At 38.5% G+C, this 23,053-nt stretch overlaps 1 protein-coding gene across 11 annotated transcripts in view; it reads right to left on the reverse strand.

Moving 5' to 3' along the window:
- myo18ab (myosin XVIIIA b) overlaps positions 1-23,053 on the reverse strand; it is a 153,723-nt gene that overhangs the window by 49,937 nt on the left and 80,733 nt on the right. For all 11 annotated transcript variants that reach the window (XM_086141034.1, XM_086141040.1, XM_086141023.1 and 8 more), the window contains 5 exons: positions 21,277-21,405; positions 12,286-12,429; positions 10,353-10,442; positions 8,789-8,908; positions 3,471-3,582 (listed from right to left, as the gene is read on the reverse strand). In XM_086141034.1, the coding sequence (XP_085997160.1) occupies positions 3,471-3,582; positions 8,789-8,908; positions 10,353-10,442; positions 12,286-12,429; positions 21,277-21,405 (595 nt within the window). The remainder of the gene's footprint in view (positions 1-3,470; positions 3,583-8,788; positions 8,909-10,352; positions 10,443-12,285; positions 12,430-21,276; positions 21,406-23,053) is intronic.

Genomic DNA, 23,053 nt, shown 5'->3' on the forward strand with positions numbered 1-23,053 from the left:
TGAACCGTCACAATTTAATGTCACAACCAAGTCTGATCAAGCTCAACATCACTCCAAACACAAAAAGATCCCGATCTATGGGTGTTCAGATCCACGGCAGTGAAACGGGATATTTTTAATAAGAGAAGCAGGGTGGCGGAAAAATGTCTTACAGAAAATGGAAATACTAAGTTTAACAGCGTTTGAGAGAGAAACCAGTACAAGAACACGTGTCATTTAAATGCTATCTAGCGTGTTGAGTCCTGCTTGTTGATCAATGAGCTTTAAGGCACTTTTACGACCAACTCATAATTGACAAAATGAAATAAATGAATCCTGTTAGCCTCACCTGATGAATTTGTTTTTAACCGCTCTGATAAATGACAAAAAAAAGTATTTACATAACGTCTGGCGCTTAGTCACATGGAGACACATTTCTTCTGTTCCCTCAGGGTCACCACGGCGATGCAAGGTTTTCCATCCACCCCTATTCTCCATCCTCCTCCTCAACTGCAACTAACTTCACGTCAAGTATCACGAAATCTTCTTCTGACTGACACTCTTTTATCAAGCATGCGAGAACATATTTCTTCACCTCTTTTCCACACTCGCTTTTGCTTTGGACTGTTGACCCTGACCACTTAGAATTCCGCACCTTATCTCCACTCCCTGTAGCCTCACGACTCCACACGGGTCCTTTTTTTGCATTTACGCGCACGTCTTGTGTCTTGCATATAGAACAGATATCTATTGTACAACCAGATTTTAACTGTCATTACTCACCGGTTACATTTTAAATATCTTTGCTTCATTTATAGCATCAGTACTGTCTGGTTTCAGTGTATATTATGTGACAAGCAGGAAGCTGGCCTTTGTATTTCCATGACATATTGATTCTAGAGACCAATTTCATGGCAGGGCAAATTTTGCTTGTTTTGTTAACGTTAACTTTAATGTCTGCTGGTATTTCTATTATAAATCCAAGCAATAAGGATATCCTAAACCTGATACAAAATTATGTTCATAGGAGATGTGGTTCTATTAACACACTCAACAGTATAGATCACACACTCCTACTACTAACAATAGTAAAAAGAATAATAAGAAGAAGGAGAGGACGTTTTAGTGCTTGTATCGAATGCTATACACACAAAAATAAGATGCGATGACAATAAAAATGCATTCATTCATGTGGTTAATGATTCACTTGAAATTATACATTTAAAATATTATAAATGTCACCTGCTTCTATTTAACGAAAAAACATAGTTGCAGGTACATTTCACAATACAAACAACAATAGAACACCTGATTTATTTAAAAATGTGCTTTTCATCAACAAAATAAATGAGTAATAAATCTCATCATAACTATAATTTAGTGGGTTCATGGAAATGTAAGGGTTGTTGTTATAAATCAACATATAAACTGCACGGCCACAAATTAACACAAGATCTTATCGTATCAAATTTTTTGATAACAGCAAATATAATATCTTAGCCTGATTAATCCATATAACGTGCTTTCATGATGAAAAATGGGTTTTATAACCCTAATAGTGCGCATATGTGCGTTTTCATTTGGTAATCACATCATCCTAAGTGAAGCCAGCTGTGCCCACTCACATTAGACTCCGGTGATGGCAATGCATCGCTGCAACATTTTTAATCTAGTGGATATAAACCGCTTCTACGTTAAAGGATTTTTAATTGTGAAGAGGAGCACCTTGGATATATTGTTTATTTATAGTCTGTCTGCCATATTGTCACAAAAGCCAGTCGATGACATGGGCGGCTGAGCGTAGAATAAATGCAATAATGTTGTTTTTTTGTTAATTAAACTTACAACTGGCTATGAAACTCAATGAGTAAACTACATTCTAGATCCTGGAGGCATTTTGGCGTTGGAGCAGAGTAGTTTGCCACGAGGATTTTTACGTGATGGTGTATGCATATTTCAATAACATTTGTGTATTTTTTCTCAAGACATGTTTGATCAAACTGGCACCGTGGCAGTTTGTTTTTCCAAGCAGTCTAGTTAGGCATGAAGTCACAATTCAGGTTGAAAATGTAATGCATATTTATACGCTGCCGGCGGCACAGTGGCGCGGTAGTTAGCGCTTCGGCCTCACAGCACGAACAACCCGTGTTCCAGTTTGCATGAGATGTTTCAGTTTCTCCGTCGGGAAATCTTTCTGTCCGCCAGTGACCAAAATAGTTTAGAATGGAAGAAATCTGGTTGTGGCTTCTAAGGTCCACCAAGCACCTCAGTCACACACTTCCAATGGAACCAGAAAGAAACCCCGTCTGAGAGAAGGAGCTGAGATGGTTCTAAGTGAGGTCCTAGTTCCTTGTTCCTATGTTGTCTGTATGCACAATCATAATAAAAAATAAAAAAAACAGTCTTGCTCCTGAACAGTTCTAGAAACTGCAAAACGTTACAACAGTGCGACACCGGCTATTGTCTCAAAAACACATTTTCAGGCCATTTACTTCAGATGTGAGATTACAGAGGACATTTTTATGAAGATCGCCATTTATATTTGTAAAGCGAATACCCGTGGCCAACAAGGCAACTTATTTAATACTCGATAATTTGCTTTTTAGTGTATCTTTGGTTATTTTGCGGTGATAATAACAACTCAATTGAATCAGGGGATTCCACTGTGCGGAGTGAACTGTTGTGTCATCTACCGTGACTATTGTTTCAGCGGGAGCTGATTTGAGTTGACTGGATGCGAGTGTCTTTTGTTCACTTTGCTAAAGATTTGGAGGCAGTGAGGCAGAAATAGAGATAAACTGGAATGTCAGAAGAGAAAGTATGAAGGCTGTACTTCGTTCTTTCCCCGCTCTGCTTTACTGATAAATAATTGAAACTTAGGTTGAGTCTTGATTAATGAGGCACTCTTAATTAATGAGACACAGAAAGAGACATTCACAATAAGTATAATCCCCAATTATGGTTCAATTCCTATTAGCTAACAAGATCTACAAATCACAATTTATATTCTATACTTATTCACTTTATATTAAATACAACATCCATTATTCCCTTAGGTACAAGTAAGTAACATGCTGCTGGGAATTTATTTTAGTTATATGGTATGTTCTTCATCTCTTTTACCTTGAAAATAAAACCAACGTGGTCTTACTTAAGGAGACAGTTTCAGACTATTTCTGCCCTGCACAAATAATGCACACATTATGTATATATGTACATACATTTCTGTGTAGCAGGGCTAGAAAATACATGAATCAATTTTGCTATGACGCTATTTTGACGACTTACTGCTATTTATTATTTTTGTTACTTAAAAGCAAACCTTAGTATTCCTTAGAAAGCCTGGGATTCATCAGAATTGAGCATTAAGTCCTGCAGTGTGCACATAGCCAGAGTTACACAGACACACAACCCGAGGTTGTTGCTGAAGGTATTCAGTGTGTGTGTGTGTGTGTGTGTGTGTGTGTGTACTGCATTTGTGTTGAGCTGACCTGTATCATCATCATCCATCTCGCCGTTCAGTTCAGAGGCTCTGATGAGTCGAGCCTCCATCACTTCCATCTCCATGGACTCCATCTGTTTCTTAATGTTGTCATACTTGGCCTGGTGGACGAGACAGAGGATGTGGTTACTATGACAACACAATGGCATCTGTCCTCATAGATTAAGCGAAGAGGGCCTGAGGCTCTCTGTGTATTGGAGGCTTGATAAAGATAAATTGGTTTTTGGGTGCTGTGCATAAAGGACTGACTTATATACGGATGCAACTAAATACAAGGACTGCTATTAGCAAAGAAATGTGCGAGGTTTTGTGCAAGTTTTAACTTCTCTTTCTGTTCATTTGACTCTCTAAATGTATCATTTGAAAAATGAAAATAATGTGTTGGAATCATTTGCAATGCTCCTGTCCAATCCAATTATCATGCTGCTAATGATTGTTCACTTCCATGCAAATATATTTTATTGATTCATTTATTTTATAATTTATTTTTCATAAATTACTTTTAGGAATTTATTCAAATGGAGATTGCTGCTTGTTTTCTGACTGAATTTGAATTCAAAAAAAAAAAAAAGGACAAATCAAATAATATTTTACTAAAAAAATTTGGTCACATCAATTTAAAACCTTTTGAGGTGCACTTACATACAATTTGAGAGCCAGCTGATTGCTCTTGCATTGGTAAGATGTCTCAAGATTAAATCTGTTTTTTTTTAAGCTCAGGGAAACTTACTTTAAACATTTACATTTAAACATCAAAAATGTTTGGGTACAAACAGTCTTTGAAAGAAAATAGATTTTTGGACCATTTGCAAGTATTTGCTGTATTTTGACCAAAGTCTCAGCGAGACATAGTGCTGCTACTGATCCAGTTAACTTGATGCATTCATGTGCAAATCATTCTCTGCATACAATTTCACTCTCATAATCATAAACAAAGAGAAAGCAAAACTGGCGATCCAAAATTTCTGAAAGTAGGCCATTTGTAACAGACCACTGGATGGTTTTCCACTGTATAATCTCCCTTGAGACAACCATACAAAGATTGTGGTAAGTCAGGAGCGTCACCTCGAGGAACAAACACCAGAGTTGGATAGATGGCCTGATCTTAGGATAGACTTTATCGTGTGTGATTGTTGTCTGAGTGTCTGAGTCCACAACTCATTCAGATTGAGACCATTTTCTTGCTGCTCGGCAACGCAGCCCTGAGAAGCAAGGCTCATTGAGTCTGGCACACACTAGTAAACTCTAGTATCCGTCAGAGCATATAGCTGCAACCCAGATAATGCTGTCAATCAGTTTGTTTTTTTTATATTCTTCTTTTTACTCTTTCTACCCTCTTCACTCACACCAACTAACCTCATGTCCTGTTTCACTCCATCCATAAATCTTTGATCTTCCTCTTGCCCCCCTGCCTGGCAATTCCAGTCTCAGCATCCTTCTACCAATATTTTCACTGTTCCTCCCCCTGTATATAACCAAACCATCTCAGTCTGGAATCTCTGGCCTTATCTCCAAACCATCTAATATGTACCGTCCCTCTTTTCCCATAGAGCACCTGACCCTCTTCATCTCTGATACCTTCCTAAATGCTACCGTACAGCATCGCTGGTCTCACCACTGTCTTGTACACCCTTACTTTCTTTTTGGCTAATATTCTTTTATCTCACGTGACCCCTGACAGTTTTCTTTAACCGTTCCAACCAGCTTGAATGGATTTTTTCACCCCTTTTCCATTGCTCAGGACTGTTGATCCTAAGTGCTTAAAATCCTCTACCTTCTTTATCCCGACTCCCTGTAGCCGCAAAGTTCCTCTTGGAACCCTCTAATTCACTCAAATATATTCTGCTGTGCTGTGGCTGACCTCATTTTTTTCCTTTTCAGAGCACACCTTAGCTCTCACTACAGATCACATGGTCGTCTGCAAACATCATGGTCCATGGAGATTCCTGTGTAACCTCATTTGTCAGCCTGTCTATCACCACTGCTTCCAAAGGAGGGCTCAGAGCTGACCCCTGATGTAGTCTAACCTCCACCTTGAACTTCTCTGTCACACTTACAGCATACCTCACCACTGTATCACGGCGAGCATACATGTCCTGCACCAGTCGAACATACTTCTCTGCCACAACAGACTTCCTAACACAGCATCGTAGTTCCGCCCGTCATACACTTTTTCTAGGTCTACAACGAGACGATGTAGCTCCCTCTCACCTTCTCTGAACTTCTCTATCAGTATCATTAAAGCAAATACTGCATCTGTAGTACTCTCTCTAGGAATCTAACCCTGCTGAAAATAAAATATGAACATGATACAGTAGGTAGAAATATGTCAGTGGACAAACTTAAACAAAATAAAAAGACCGAAAGTAAAACAGTTAAAATTGCCTCAGCCATACACTAATATCCATTAGCATTTGAAGAAGCACAGCTACAAAAGCATTACATGGCTGTTGTTTTTGCATAATCAGAATATGTAGCTCAGTTGGATCATCTTTTTACATGATTGTACCCTAAACAAGTTTTTGTTCGTCTGTTTACCAGTATATTGGCAATAGTAGCAGGATTATCATAGGACAGATGGACAGTTTTAAGTGACACCGCCTGAAACGTCCTCACGGCAACATACTTTTTCTGTAAAGATTGTGTTTTTTTTTCCCTTTTAACATACGGAAACTCTTACTCTAGGAATTGACAATGGCAACAATTTTGGTATGCTTATACCAAGCAGTTGAATCCTCATTATCAGGTCTGAAGAAATTTCTGTTACTGCTATAGCTTTATTTGGAGTTAAACAAGGATAATAGCGATCCACACTAGCAATAGGCATACATGTCTAGACCTTTCAGTCACAGACAACTTGCTGACCACAACAGTCAACTCACCAAATCTAACATCTTTCAAGTTAATAATGTTGCTACATTTTGTGATATTACTTCTGTCTTTTTTCCTTTCAGCTGATCTCTTCAGGGGTCAGCACAGTGAAGCATCTGCATCCATCTAACCCCATTCTCTGCATCCTCTTCCCTCACACCATCTAACTTCATATCCTCTTTCACTACATCCATAAATCCACTATATCTCCTCCTTGGTCCTTTTCTCGGCCTCCTGTCTGGCAGTTCCAACCTCATCATCCTTCTTGCCAGAAAACATTATCCCTCCCACAAGTCAAAACCATCTCCAGACTATCTCCAAGGTGATAGAAGCTTTCTATTATTATTATTTTTTAATTTTCAATTAAAAAGTGATGTGTGTTCAAAATCTTTTCAACAATTTCTTCATTGTTTAATTTTATCCAGACATCCAGGCCTTTCTGAAGTTAAATAAATGTATTTTTGAGGCTGAATTTTTCACCGTTAAATTTAAATTCAGTGTAGCTGTACAACAGGGTTGTCGATTGTTACATTTAGCTCATGTATAAATGCCATTTGAATGCTGACACATTTCAGTGAAACTGGAGGAATTAGTAACACAGTAATTGGGAAGAAGTCATTGTGTGCACATTGAAACAGTATTGTCCATATGCATGCATGTGTGTGTGTGTGTGTGTGTGTGTGTGTGTGTGCAGAAAAGCTGCATACCATAGAAATGTTCTAATCTCTAAGTCAGATTCATTACTGTCTATCAAAATGACAGGAAAGACAGCCAGCTTGACAGTTGGCAGTAAACAGAAGACACACACCGACACTCTCAGAAGATCATTGTTGGCTCTTCAGAGTGCTGCGTCAAAGCATATTAATCTGAAGTTTACTGAAAGGGCATGTTTTCATAGGAAAAGGTGCACAACCGGCTGAGATGGCTGCAGCCTTAACATGATTTCTGGAGGAACACCACCAGAGGCGGAAAAAACAATATTTCCAAGAAATGAGCTACAGGTTACATTCTGGATGTCAAACCACTCCTGCACCAAAAGAACTTTCTGAAGCTTCTCACCTGCTTAAAGTAAAGGAGGAAATTGCTCTGGTCTTTTTGTCGGATAAAAGTTCAATCTGCATTTCATTTAAAGATCTCGGACCAAAATCTAAAGGAGAGGATAATCTGGAATTCTATTTCATCTGCAGTAAACGCAACTGTCTTAAAAGGGATTCTAGAGAATGTCATGTTTCTGTCTATCATGTTTCTTTATGGAGATGTTGATTTACAGCAGGACTTGGTGGCAGCACAGAGTTTAAACACTGCACTTTGCTGACCATGTATTACTGGATGGGATTGAGCAGCCAACTTGATGAACTTAAACCCGATGGAGAGCCGGTGCTATTTTGTTAAAAGGAAGATGAGATATTCCCGACACCCACAAACCGTACGAGCTCCAGGCTTCTGTCTCAGCAACCTGTGCTGGGAGAACAGCTTGATCTCCTCCATGCCACACTTCAACAATCTAATAAATTGTGCAAAATGAGTCCAGATCAAGTATTTGATGTCTAAAAGTGTTACAAAATATTTTCTAATAGCCCTTTTTCTTTGTTTTCACCAGCAGTAAGACATTATTATCTGATAAAAAAAAAGAAAAAAAAAAAAATTTGTAACAAATCTTAAATGTAAGAACATCTCAGTCACATTATAAGAAAAACGTTCTTTATCATTATCAGTGGGAAAAAAACACTGTATCTGCAAGGTTCTACCAGTAGCGTGAGGCATAGATTTATTAATGCCGCTAATGGTTCATTTAACAAGCAAAATTATATTATTAATATATACAAAGAGCCACTATTAGCCGTGAGACAGAAAGTGCATGAGAAATGAGTGTGTAACAAAGTGAGAGCTTGTCGCTGAATACACTACTTCTAGCTCTTAAATAATTTCTGCCAGTGTCTTGACAAAGCTCTAATGTTGTTCAAATACGAGTCAGCTTTCGTTCAGCTTTCCGAATTCAATGCCACAAGAGACATTTACAAAATATGTATTCTCACTTTGGATGTTCATAATTGAACTCTCGCAGGCGTGTAAATCTGGGCTGCTTCACAGATCTGCTGTTTAAAAATGGATAATGGGCTGATATTAAATTTACATATGGATTTGCACAACTTTCACTACGACTGCCAGCCATCAAACAACTGGAAAGACCAGCGAATACAACTAGTAAAGAAGAATTCAATATTTTATATATATATATATATATATATATATTGAATTACAATATATATATATATAACAGGTTTAGTTCATTTAAGTGTATGTGCCTTGTAACAATCATGGCTCAACAGCAAATCAATGATAAAAGTGGCAGATATAGTGTCATCAAGCGCGCACAGCTGTGTGTGTGTGTGTGTGTGTGTGTGTGTGTGTGTGTGTGTCGCCTTGTTTCTCTACCTGCAGGTCCTTCATGTCCTTCTCCAGACGGAGTCTTTCAGAAGTTTCGGTCTCCAGCAGCTGGGAGGCCGACTCCCCGGTGTTCCTCTCGTCAGCGAGCTCTGATGACAGCTCAGTGATCTAATTCCAAGCACACAGACAAAGAAAGAAACAAACACACACACACATTTTCATACAATAGTTGAATCATCACTACATTTCAACAATGGAACAAAAAATTAACATAATATTCATAAGTCTCTTTTAGATAGATACTGCAATATCTGATTAGCACATAAAAACCTTTGTACTTAAGACCTTAAAACACTTGATAGCCTTAACCTTGACATTTTATATTTTATTGTATTTCTTTCTTATTCTCCCTCCTTCCTACTATTATCTATTATTGTTACGTTTTTGCTTGAAACTCTGGCACGACAATTTCCTTCGGGATACATAAAGTTGTTCTCATCTCATCTCAAAAATGAACAGGGTGTCTCTCATAAGAATGGTCGTTTCATTAAACATTTTCAGTTCATTCCTTTCTTTCTCTCCAGTTGATTTCAATGTATTTCCTATTGCATGTTCTTCTTTGGAAGTGTCTGGGTGATTTTGTTGATTTTTGAGAACATTTCGAGTAATCTGAGGCCAATTTTAAAGAAAAAAGAAGTAAAAGAAAATTGACAAGATATATATACAAACATATGCCATACTACAATTAATGTGTGAGTAGACAATAAGTATATATTTTCAACAAACAAACAGAAAAAAAATCACAGAGTAATATTACATGTAAAGACAGTGGAATAGACATCATTAGTGTTCAGCTGAAATCCCCAGATCAATATATGACAAATGAGAAACTTGAGAAGTGACACACAAGATCACAAACCCCCCAAAAATACAGTGTACGCCGAGCAGACAGCGTAACGCTGCTTGTGGTTCACAGGAATGTGTCAGACAGAAGATGAAATGTGATGCTCTGCTGAGCAAATGCAACACAATTACTGTCATTTCACTGTCATTTGTGCACCTCAGAGCCGGGAACGAAAGCGTGCTGCATTCAGATAAGTTACACATTGAACATGTAATGATGACAACAATAGCATATGTGAGACTGGGATTTTTTTTTTCCAAAAATAACTTTATTTTTCATGGAAACACCTGCATGTGTTTTAATGTAACAATTATGGAAAATACATTTATTGGCATCCTTTCTAAAGGCGTGGAAGAAACTACAAAAAAAACAACAGTGTTCAGTAATTGAAAAGCAAATCTGTCTAACTGTTTAAAGTTGATCTCATATGCTATCTTTTATCAACGTTTACTCAATTCTCGCTCTTTTTTTCCTGTCATTTCTTGGAAAGGTTATTGTTTATTTTTGTTATTCCATTTGCCTTTTTAGTTGAATAATTTGAAAGGTACTGTTGATTTCAATAGTTATATAATATTTACATTTTAAGAGGAATTTTAGCTTTCTCCAAGAACTAATTTTCAGTACATTTATATAGTATCTGAATATGATCACATTAGTGTGTGTGTGTGTGTGTGTGTGTGTGTGTGAAGCGTGCAGATGCGCCCTTACTCGGCTCTCCAGGCGATCACTGTTGAGTCTCAGCTCATTCCTCTCCTTCTCCACCTTCTCCAGCTTCTGCTTCAGCTGCTGAATCTCCTCCTGATGGAGGAGAAAGTTGAGTCGTCACTTCACTGACAAACTTCGCTGACGGTGAACTTTTTTTTCTTTACTTCACTTGTTGTCTTTCGCATTAATTGTCGAGAGACATTCAATAGCAGCTTTGGTGATTTGATCCCATGTGAAAAAAAGTCTGCATAGACAAACCTATGTAATGCTGATTGACCCCCACACACACATATATGTAGTCCATTTCCATTTCCAATGGACTTTTCCATTGAATAGCACTAATATTTCCAGCTGCATCGGAGAACATCTGCAATAAAGGTCTACAATTCATAAAGTAACAAATTATAAATGGACTTATCCCTGAGAGATGACTGGTAAAAGCATCAAGAGTAGCCAGTAATTACACGGTCATCAAGATTAAAAAAAGGAAAAAAAAAGAACATTATATGATTCAATAAAATTCTTTTTAGGCTGCAGAATGAGAAGTTGTCCTCAGACAACCTGTTTACAAGGGGAGAGTGGACTCATCATAAGATACAATTTATTCTGACTTCTGAGCAATTTAGTAGAAATATAAATACACCATTTAGCAGAAGTATACATATACATTATTAGTTTTATCAAATGGGAATAACAGATGCGTGATGATAGGATAATCAGATAAACACCAAACCCTCTTCCACGTGGGCAACCTCAAACCCGTCTCAGGAGTAAAACCACATACTTTAATGTTAAAACCCATTACTGCAAGTTGTTTCAAATTTCCCCAATTAATTAATCATATCTTTACACGGAGAAAAAAAAACACGGTGGATCAAAAACTAACACAAGCCATGTTTTATAGGAGGGAAACTATTTAACTGTGTGAAAGTAATGGTTACGACTGTAGTCGTGATGAGAATGTGTATCCATTGAGAGACGTGCGTTGAATGTAAGACTGCGTGAGGATACTTCATCCATCCATCCATCCATCCATCCATCCATCCATCCATCCATCCATCCATCCATCCATCCATCCATCTTCTCACGCTTATCCGGAGTCGGGTTGTGGGCTCAGCAGCTGGATCAGCGAGGCCCAGACCTCCCTGTCCCCGGCCACATGGTCCAGCTCCTCTGGGGGACCCCGAGGACCCCAAGGTGTTCCCAGGCCAGCCTGGAGACCTTGTCTCTCCAGCATGTCCTGGGTCTCCTCCCAGATGGACATGTCCAGAATAGCTCCCCGTCCAGGAGGCTTCCAGCGCGAGCCGCTCCTTCCGGATGGCCCAACTTCTCGCCCTATCTCTAAAGGGCCGCTTGTATCTCGTTCTTGAGCGTGGGCATAGGTGAGACCAGGAACGTTGATCCAACGGTTAAATTGAGAGCTTCACCTTCTGGCTCGGCTCCCTCTTCACCACGACAGACCGGTACGTCTCCCGTTCCATCTTCTCCTCACTCGTGAACAAGATCCCGAGATACTTGAACTCTTCCCCGACCCGTAGCGGACGCTCCACCCGTTTCCGGTTGAGCACCAACGGTGTGGGATTGGGAGGCGCCGATCTTCATCTTCATCTTCAGCTGGAGATCGTGGCCTGAGGAAGCCAACAGAAACACAGGGACCGGATCCTGTGGCCACCAAACCGGATCCCCTGGACGCCTTGAAATTCCGTCCATGAAAGTTATGTACAGAACGGGTGTTATGAACTATCACCGGAAACGGGTTCGACTTACAACCAGCGATGCGGACCGAGCTGCGACGACGGGGTTCGGTACCCCATTCTGCCCCCGCTGGATTGCCCGCGGGACACACTCCAACGCCTCGGATGCCGAGTGAGGATACTATTCCTTGTATTTTTGTCTTTTGTGTGTGTTTGTATTGTACATGCTTGAGTGCACTCACGTCCTTCCCACGGATCTGCTCCTCAGTGAGCTGCACCTCAATCAGCGGTCTGACAGTCGTGAAGAGCTTCCACCACGGCCAGTCTTTGACACCGCGGTTCTTTTTTATGTTCTTCTGGATGCAGCGGATGGCAAGATCCTGGATCTGTCAGACACAAACATCAAATTATATTCGGCTGACAAACACAAGGCTGACTGCAGGTGCACTAAACACCGGAAAAGGCATTCATTGTTTCCTGAGCATCAGAGTATTTCCAGCAGAGTGTGACCTACAGGGCAGCAGAGATGTGTTTATGGGTCAGCAGGTGCTCTCTGCCCTGCCAGCTTCATTCTTTTAGTCAGAGATTCTGCAGCTCCAAACCCACCGAGGGGCCTTCGACAAAATGAAATGTCTGGCCTTTTTGTTTAAGACCAATTTTGGTCCTGCCTGTACATATCAAGAGAACACTACAATACGAACGACATGCATTGAACGATCATTCATCATATAGATTTAAAAAGCAATAACGGCATAGATTCTGATGAGCTCTTGTTAATTAAACCGCTTTATTCTTTTTCCTAAATTTCCTAGTCTTGATGTTTTCTGCAAAAACATACTTTAAGTTTGTATGGAAATGAGTTGTACTACTATTTTAGGAAATTACTGAAGCTGAAAATAGGACAATATGTACAGGGGAAGTTTAAAGATTTTCAGCAGAGATAAGAAGTAACACACTGTTGGTGCTGTTTCTTTGATGGAATTTGGAGATAAAAATCAAAGACTGCTGGACAGAATAACTATCTCAGCAGAACATTTTTGTGTGTATGTGTGTGTGTGTGTGTGTGTGTGTGTGTGTTTGTACAGTAAAGGTCACCATGAATGCAGCATTGGTGATGCATAAAATATTTCATGGAATAGAAATTAATACATATACATATGGTGGGTTATCTGGGCTAGCAAGGCCTTCTCTGCTGGCTTAAATATACTCAGAGAAGTTTTTTTTTTTTTTTTTTTTTCATAAATATGTAAATTATTGATTATTCATATCCATTTCGATCATATCTCAGCATGTTTGTGTAGTCATGCTCTATTAAATCTGTTTGAGGCCTTCAGAATCAACAGAGCAGGCTCATGTAGGCTGCAAGTGAACAGACACACTCAGTCGCGAGAGCCAATCAGATCTTGAGTCTGCAACAGACAGGGCTTTCAGCATCAACCTCCACGTCCATAGAATATTACTTATTGATGATACTGAAACGCACTGATAAACTGCACAACAGACCCATTTAAGTCTTCCTGGGAAAAAAACAAAAGGATTTGATTTTCAATAAGTAGGCACTATAGATGAGATCCATGTTGGTGAGTCCAAGGATTTCATTTTTATTTTGTAATATGATTTTGTTATTTTAGTAGTATCAAATCAATGTTTTGTTATTGTCTCGTCGGTGTCTTTTATGCGCCGTTTATTGGACAACATTTTAATAGAATGATACTTTATTAATCCCTTGCAGGAAATGCCTCTCTACATTTAACCCATCATGAGCAGTTGGCAGCCATCGAGCGGCGTCTTGCTCAATGAGAAGCAGCCAGGAATCAAACAGGGACTTAAAGCCTGCATCGTTTACATTTGTAGGACTTTGTTAGCAAATCTTTTATTTTTGAGTTTTGAAAGTATCCATGATCTGTTTACTAACTACTCTTGTTTGTGAATGCAAGCTCATTGATACTAAAATACTAAAAGTGTTGCTGGACTAACCTATATTAAGCTTAATATGTAATATGTAAGTATTACATATTAAGTGTTGCTGGACTAACCTGTATTAAGCTAAATATGTAATATGTAAGTATTACATATTAAGTGTTGCTGGACTAACCTGTATTAAGCTAAATATGTAATATGTAAGTATTACATATTAAGTGTTGCTGGACTAACCTGTATTAAGCTTAATATGTAATATGTAAGATTATGTTAGTGTGATTCTGTATGAATTCTCAAGCCTAATGTCATATTGATGGTATTCTCATTATGATTGTAATTTAACTAGGACATCGGTGGAGTTCTGAGCATGGAAAGACACTGCCCACTATATATATAAATATATATGTATATATATATACACACACACACACAAACATATATGTATACATATATATGTATATTAAATACATATATGTGTGTATACATATATATATACACACACAAACACACACACACGCACATATATATTCAATATGTATATAATATACATATATATACACATACATATATATTTCATATATATAATCATATATATACAGGTATGAGTATAATCGTACATTATTTTACTGGCTACACTAAGTAAATGATTATTCTCTCGTAAATAAACACCTTGGCTTTGTTCAATCAATTATTCAGTTTGTTTTTTTGTTATTCTGTGACATGTTGTTTTGTTTTAAGTTATTCCTTGTAAGATTTATTTTTGTCCTTGTTGGGCCACAGTTATATTTGCTTTTAGATTAGAAATCATCTAATGATGAATAATAATGAAAATCATCAAGGAATTAGTGGAAAAATGCCCCTTCGCCCCCATTTTCTATTGGACTTATATTCAATGTGCAGACAGGAGATGCAGCAAAAGGCTTGGGAAGGGAAACTTACACAGGATTTCCGTACAATTTTTGTGATGTTGAGATTTTTCCATAATGTTACCCAAATTGCTCAACTATTATTTGATCCTAATTGTTATAACCAATCCCAGTCAAGACCTGAATGTTTAAATGAACCTTAGCATAGAGTCGGTGGGCTTCAAGAAGTTTTGAACACACCTTTATAGTATGAAAATGAAGTGCTGCCAAAGCCATTTTTCACATTTAAAAAGATAACCAGAGCATTCATGTACCCTTCAAGCTATTGAAGTGTTAAAGACAAATAGTTTCTCACTCACAGTGACCGTAAACGCTGGTAGAGCGTCCTTTCAACATCTCTATCATGACATGATACACCTAAAGAGATGATCAATCTCCTCCAATCATCAGCTCCCTTCTTCCGAATGTATTTAACGGCTGCCAGACAGCGAACATGCACATTATCGCTGGTCGAAGAGGCACGAAGAGAAATCATCAAACTTCCTGGTGGCTCATTTGGAGGCCCATTCGTAACACAAAAATGGACAAACTGATTTCTTGAGCTCAAACTGATGAGACAATGATGTCGACTCCATCAAACATGATATGGCTATAGGAGAAATGAAACCACTTTATCCAGAAACCTGTTGATTAGTGTGAATATAGATCAAGAACTCTGCTTCGATACTTGGCAGATGCTCTGTGTAAACGTTTTTTTTGCCACCAGCATAAATGTGTTTATGATGTGTTTGAAATTAATCATAAAGCAGCGATCTGTTCTGTATATTTCCTGTGCATCGAGTATTTGCAAGTGTATTTGCAGTCCCTTATGTCCTCTATTGTAAGTTGCTTTGGATAAAAGCGTCTGCCAAATGTAATGTAATGTAAAAAATGTAATGATGCAGCGTCATCTTAAAAATAAAAATTAAAAAAAAAAATCTTGTATTGCTAATTTTCTCTGTCTCCTGATCAGCTATTTTCTACTATTTTAAGAGCAATTTATTACGCTTTTTTTTTTAAACAGTTTTTTAGGTTATGTCTAATTTTTAAGCTATTTTCTTTGTACTTTGGCCAAATTCACCTTCTAGTTCAATTTGGGGTTAATGCCTTCTCTTGTGATATGGTGTCATGTAATATTTTACAATAATTGATGACTGTGTCAGATTTGCATGTTGACTTACTAGTTTAATCACCATAAAAGTCAGCAGAAGCCCTGCATGGCAGCTCTCACATGCAATGTTCTTGTAGTATATGTTGCCTCAACGTTATTCCGTACATAAATATCTCTCATGCTTCAATGTTCGATGAATGTCATAAAGAGTACAGTTTGCTCATCCTTTTTTCCTAAGAGCTTTGGGGCAGTGTATGTGTGTGTGTGTGTGTGTGTGTGTGTGTGTGTGTGTGTGTGTGTGTGTGTGTGTGTGTGTGTGTTACTAATCACCTCTCAGCCCGCATGCCCTCCTCGTCATCACCTTCATTATAAACACAACTGTATGAAGGCTCATTGAAAAAGAAGCGATGATGTCAAGTCTGTAAGTCTGCCCTCTACCTCTCCTTTACACCCCATAATTTGCAAAAAAAAAAAAAAAAAAAAAAAACTCAACAGAGCCACCGCACACACACACACACACACTCCGACATCAAGCAGCAGTGTCTGCCTGAGCCCACCTGTTCCAAGTAGGGGGTGGGGAGTAACGTGGAGGCTCTGTCTTTAGGCAACCATTTAATTAGGCTCAGTGTTGGAGTCCCTCTGCTCCTCCACTCCACTCTTCTCCATGAATGTCAGAGAGATGGGGAGGAGAGACGAGGTCTCTGTAGGCTTGCAAATCAGCCGCAGGATCTTTTCTGTTTGTCTCGTCCCCTGTGGCCAGCCACTCTCTCGCTTTCCCTTATTCCCCCCCCCCTTCCCCCCTCCTTGGCTGTAACTGGAGCGCTTTCAACGCCGCTTCCCAAAGTTGGGGATGGAGTTCAAGGGAAACCCGGTGGTCCCAGAGCAGGCAAACAGACTAGACGGAGAAACAAACACATTGATTTTGTGTTGTGGCAATTTAAAAAGTGAGCCGCAGTTAAATGAAAAGCTACCTCTCTACCTTAATGGAAAATGATCAAGGACTCGAGGAGTTGGCCCAAAGTCAAGGTTTCAGACTCGGGTCAGGATGAGAGAAAACAACTTTTAAAAAAATCACAGCTCTCATTTATGAAGCGTGAAAATTTGAAATAGCCTTTTTTCCCCAGAAAACAAGGCTCTTAATTGATTTAAAACTTTAAAAAGCTCTAAGCCCTTCCAAAAGCGGGTGTGATATTAATAATAGGGAAAACAACCACAAGTGAAGTCAGGGAATGAATGCCATGGATCTTTGGATATAAAACAAACACTACCTTTCTGTCTTACGCCCCTTTTCACAGAAATGTAACTCAAAATATGCTCTTTGCTGGCATGAAGCAAAGTTCCCATGTGCCGACATGATGGGTATTTTAAAAGAGCATTGATCAATTCAGGTGCAGCTCGGAGGCATTTACACTTGCAAGCTTTACTGTGTAAGCCTACCAGTTGGTAGAGATGACTACTTATAGATGACAATGAACAGGACAATACCAGAATATTTAATGAACAGGAAACTTTACATGTCCACTCCAGGCAAAACTCCTGCTTTTGATTAGATATGTTAAAAAAATAAAAAAAATTTAAATAAAAAAACAACTGTAAAATGAACCAAATTCCTTCTAGAAGGATGAATTCCAGAGGGTAAAAATGAGAAAGCAAAATGAAAAACTATTATGTTACTTCCATGTTTGGCACAAGCTTTGGATTTCTATTGCTTTTTGTCTCAACTTAAAAAACATCTTACTTGCGTTCATCTGACACTTATTTTTGTGTAATGTTTTTGTATATTAATTAAGAAGATAGTGGCGAGGAACGTTTCGGTGACCCGTTCTTTTGACTTGCCACCGTCATAAAAATCTGAAAACAGCCGCTGATTCAGCAGTGCAGGGCAGATTTACATTTCTGCTGACATCTTGTTGTTGCTGCGGCCAACACGCCTGACCCTCTTCATCACCGCTTTTCAGGGAAAATTAACCGCTGGCTGCATTTTGCTATTCTTTTTCTTTTTTCTGCACGTGTGCTAAAGCCCCTTTAGCGCTGCAGGGACATTTTGCAATTCCTCTTCTGAAGCTCGATCATTCTTTCGTGCATTTGGACGGCGGCGACCACATTTCTGTCACCATTTTAGCTCCTACGCCAAGGCAGAGTCTTTGTAGAGCTTAATAGAAACTCATATGAACCTCAAAAGCTACGCTCAGCACCAAATTCTTTGTGTCGTGGGCAATTTTTAAAAACGATTGTGGTCACCGGTCAGCTGTTTTCTTGTAACTTGCAAACAACGGCCCGGCGAAAACGGATCGATGAAGAGGTCCGAACTCCTCTGGCTTTCTACAGCAGGATCCAGAACATGAACGCTGTGGCGACCTCACACTCTGTGTCGTCTGTCTTGCGTGGTTTGGAATTGCTCGGGGTTTAAGCTAAACACACCGATCCTTGCCGTGGTGCCTTACTGCTAGCGCCGATGAAAAGCTAACAAGGGGGAAACTTAGGTTCTTAAAAGCATTAATTAGGAAAATGAGATCAACTAAACATAATATCTGTGGATGCAAGTTTAACAACAAGACGCAAATGAATTAACAATATCGTTTTCGGTCGGCTTAAACAGTCTGTTTTGCAGTCGTTTAAACCATGGCGATCAAACTCTGGCCCGCGGGCCAAATTTGGCCCAGGCTGTAATTATATTTGGCCTGCAAAGTCATACCAAATGACTATTAGAGTAAAGTCTACAGTGCATATATCGCTAATTCTACAAATCCCAGAATTTTATGCTAGTGTTTTGGCATAAAAATCACAACAGGACCCATAAACGCCCTCTCCTCTGTTGACAGTAGCCATAGCGACCTTATGCTAATACTAGCACCCTGCTACTTAAGCAGAAAACTGGATTTTGCATGTGTGCAATATTAAGTTATATATTGTATAGTATTAAGCTATGCTTGTTCCATATTTAGTTTTTAAGCAAAACTTGTTCGGGTCCATATGAAAAGGTTCATTATTATATCTAGAGGAAGATTTTTCTTTCAATAAATATCAATGTTGGCCCACAACTTTGTCCCAGTTTTGAATTTTGGCCCGCTGTGTATTTGAGTTTTGACACCCTTGATTTGTCGTCTGAGACGAAAGCATCTACAAATCATTCAGTTTGATAGTAGGTGTGTCATAAAGACAACGGAACTTTACTTCACGAAGAATGAACACTTAATGATGCCCTGCATTATTTAAAAAGGTTGCGGAAGGAAACGCGTTAATTCAGCGAGGGTTTCAACTCTTCAGGCTACAAAAGATTCCAGTTGTATTTCACGTAAACCTTCTGGTCTTCAACTGAAAAATATAATTTTACTGCCTTTTCATAAATAGCAAATTATTTACTGCATTGAAATTTTGGCGAAGATCTCGGCCCTCAGGGAAATTAAAACATGTTTCACTAAGTACATATTGATTTTGAAAATAATTATCCCTTTATTGGATGATGGAAGTCATTTTTCCATTCAAGGAGGGATGTTCAGCAACTCTGACAGTGTAGGAGTGTGTTTATCCTCCGAATCTGGCCAAAAAGATGAAACTGTGCAGAATATTTAGTCCAGTCAAACTACTGACGACGCACCAATCTGTCTTTTTTTCCTGTTTTGTGTTATTTGGTTGAATCGGCATTAGGGTTAACATTATTGATCATCCCCTCACTCTCTCCTCCCCTGTTATAAAGAGATAAATCTATCTTTATGTAAAGTCCTTGTGTTCTTGTTTTTTTTTTTACTTTTAATAAACAAGAAGGGCAATAATGGAAAATATCGCAAATTCCACCAGATCTTGCAAGAAAATAGCAATAGAGATAAGGAGGCAAGCCTTTTCACGTCATGTTTAAGGCACCAAGAGGTCAATAGATGGTGAAAGTAAGAATGCAAGATTCCCAACCCGAAAAAATGTCCATTCAGGAGGCAACTTACATGGGAAACCCATTTCCAACCTATATGAATTATTTAAACTTGCTGTTTATCCTAAGACAAAAACAGGCTGTCACAGGAGTGAAAACAAAATGCCCCTGAAAAGACACTTTTGTGAGTCTCATTCCCAGAGCAACAAAGAAATAGAAGGACAATGATTAAAAAAAAAAAAAAAAAAAAAAAAAGCTTCATTTCTGTCTAACTGCATATGGATGGAAGAAAAATGGTGAACACAGAAAATCAACACAAAGTCACATGATTATATATATATATTTTTTTTTTTACTTCTCCAGCTCCTGTGCTAGAAAACACACACACACACACCCCAAACTAGCCATGTGCACAAAAAAGAAAATTGAATAATCCTCTGCAAGGGCGACTTGTGAAGCATTGATATAGCTAATTTGGTGGCAAAGTGGTAAATAAATCTCCTCGGGTTTGAAGCCTTTTTCATTAAAAACTGAACCATTATTTAACACATTTTTGTTTGGTATGCAGTTATTCTGCCTGTTTAAAGCAAATCATTTCAATCTCAGCAATGTATCATCATTTAAAGATGTCAGCCTCAAGTTATAAGTCGGTAATGCCTACATTGACTATCTTTGAAGAGACTTTAAAAGTGCATTTTTTTCACGCCACAGACATTATATTAGGTTTTTGCTATGAAGAACGGCCTTTAAAGCTTTCCTTTCTACCACTTTCAAATATTTAGCTTTGTCCTCTACCTATATTTACCACGGCATCTTTACCAGCAGTAATGTAATATACAGTTTCTGCAACAAAATGACTACTTAGTAAAAGCATGGGTGCTTAAACTGCAAAGGTTTGGTTGCACAAAAGTGAGTTGCTATATATAGTTGCTACTTATAACTTTACTTTGATGATGTCTTGAATCCTGCTTTTGGATTTTGGGAACTGGCTGGATTTGGAGTATTTTGTGCTCAATTATTGGCATTTTTTTAATACATTATTTCTATTTTTAATTCACTTTTGCTAATTTATTTTTTCCTTTCTCTATATATTAGTTAATAGTTGTATATAGGTCACAGAACTTTGTGCATTTTGTGACACAATTAACAGCTAAAAAATGTATGTGGTGAAATACTTTATTCATTAATAGCTAAAATATACGGATTTAAAAATAATGTTCAAACACAACAGGATAAGGGATTTAACTAGTAACTATAGGATTTGAATATTTAGTCAAGTAGGACTGCGGCCGTAGGACAACAAATCTGTTTCATGTCTACCATCAAATCCATTAATATGGGATCTTTCAAGTCTATTTCTAAGACAGTTAGTTGTTTCCGCTCAGCAGCCTGGAAGAGACATGAGATAATGAATCCTGATGAAGAAGCCTACCTTGCGTTTTTTGAAGGCCTGTCTGGCCAGGTATCCTCTGCAGGCAGCCTGGAAGAGAGAGATGTTCCTTCTGGTCTGAACGTCCCGCTGCTCCTCCATCCTGGACAGAGTCCCCGCTCTGAAGAACACCTGAAGCCGAGACACGACATGCATTGGAGGCTCAATTTTTCCAAAGTTAGGTACAGATGGAACATCAGGTTTTCCATAATCCTACAGTCTTTTTGTGTCAAACAAAGCACTTCATGTTGATAAGTCAAGAATATTAGTAGGAGATCAACCGAATACAATGCGTTCATCTTTGGCACTTATCTCAGTGATGTGTTTCGGCTTGATAATTAAAGTCCCGACCAGAGAGACTCTGGTGACATTGATATTCTTTGCTGATGGTTACGGAAGCAGGACTACCTGCAGAATTCTAATGATGACACCATTTCATTTCTGACAATTTCTGAAAAAGTACCAAGATGTTGAAAGTAGGCCGCTTTACCGTCCAAAAATATAGAGCTTCTAATTTCTTATTCTTAAGTTTTACTGTTTACTAAGACACTTTATAGTTTCACTGAGACACTTTATAGTTTATAGTTTATTTTATTTCTAATTCTGCCTTTTCTTTTTAATATTTATTACTGTTATATTTTCTGTAACTCTGGCACAACAATTTCCTTCAGGATTAATAAAGTTGTTCTTATCTTATCTTCTCGTTTTCATTTGTGTCAGTTTGGAGAGAGATATTCTCCTGTTCTGAGGTATCTGGTAGAGATTTAATGATTTGTTTTCTTTCCGAGGATGACTTCCAACTGTTAAACTTCTTTTCTCATGAGCCAAACCACAATAAGGCAAGTTTTTGTTTCAAATTAAACCCGGTGCTTATGATTTACCGAGGGTTACCTGTATGTTTATGAAAAAGAAAAACAACCTCCACTTTGAACTAAAAGCATTAATTGGATTTCTCGACAATAAACATTTACACTGGGTCATATTATTATTATCATTTTTTATCATAGCCCGGTCGGTCAGTTTTTAGCACAATCTTTTCCTTTGCCTCCCCGAAGAAATACTACAATTTCCCTGGCAGTCGGTGGGCAGTACGATTTATTCCCAGCGAAACGGCCGCTGCGCTGGTTCTTTCTGGTTCCTGTGAATGTCTTTTGTCCTTTACGAATCCCAGCACGCTGTAGGATTGTTAATTGTGGAATTATCCCCGAGATGAGGTGCATTGAACTTTTTTGGGTCACAAAAGAGAGCGACAGCAGCAGCCACAAAGCTTTCGGTAAAACAGCGAATGAAAACGTTTTTACCATAGACTCGTCGCAATCATGTTAAAAGAAAATCTTTTCCTTGTAATATTTGTTTAAAGTGTTTTTTCCTGGGTTTCCTCTTCTTACTCTATTCAGCTGTCCCTTAATTGTTCCTGCTTTTTCTCCAACAAGTTTTGATCATTTGTGTGTTTTTCAGGAAGGTCCCAGGTTTTATCAAGTTTCCATCTTAGCTGGTTTGCTGCTGATAATGTGCAGGTTTTATGACCTAAACTTTCTAAAAAATAGACGCTTTCTGAGCAGCGACAAAATGTATGCAATCTCTTCTCACCTATTGCACATTTTGAGCTCCAAACCTGTGACACTGGAACAGCAAATAGCTGCACAGAATTTCATCACCCGGTGCCGATCGTGTTTAAAAAGCACACGTTTTGGTGGATCAATGGTCATTTTGGTCTCAAGGTCATAAATCATGTTGGTTTATAACTATCTTGAAGCTGCAGAAAGACTATTGTCAATTA

This window comes from Fistularia commersonii, chromosome 3 (genome assembly GCF_037954325.1).
Source record: "Fistularia commersonii isolate RoL2024-O1a breed Wild chromosome 3, RoL_Fcom_v1.0, whole genome shotgun sequence".
NCBI lineage: Eukaryota > Metazoa > Chordata > Actinopteri > Syngnathiformes > Fistulariidae > Fistularia > Fistularia commersonii.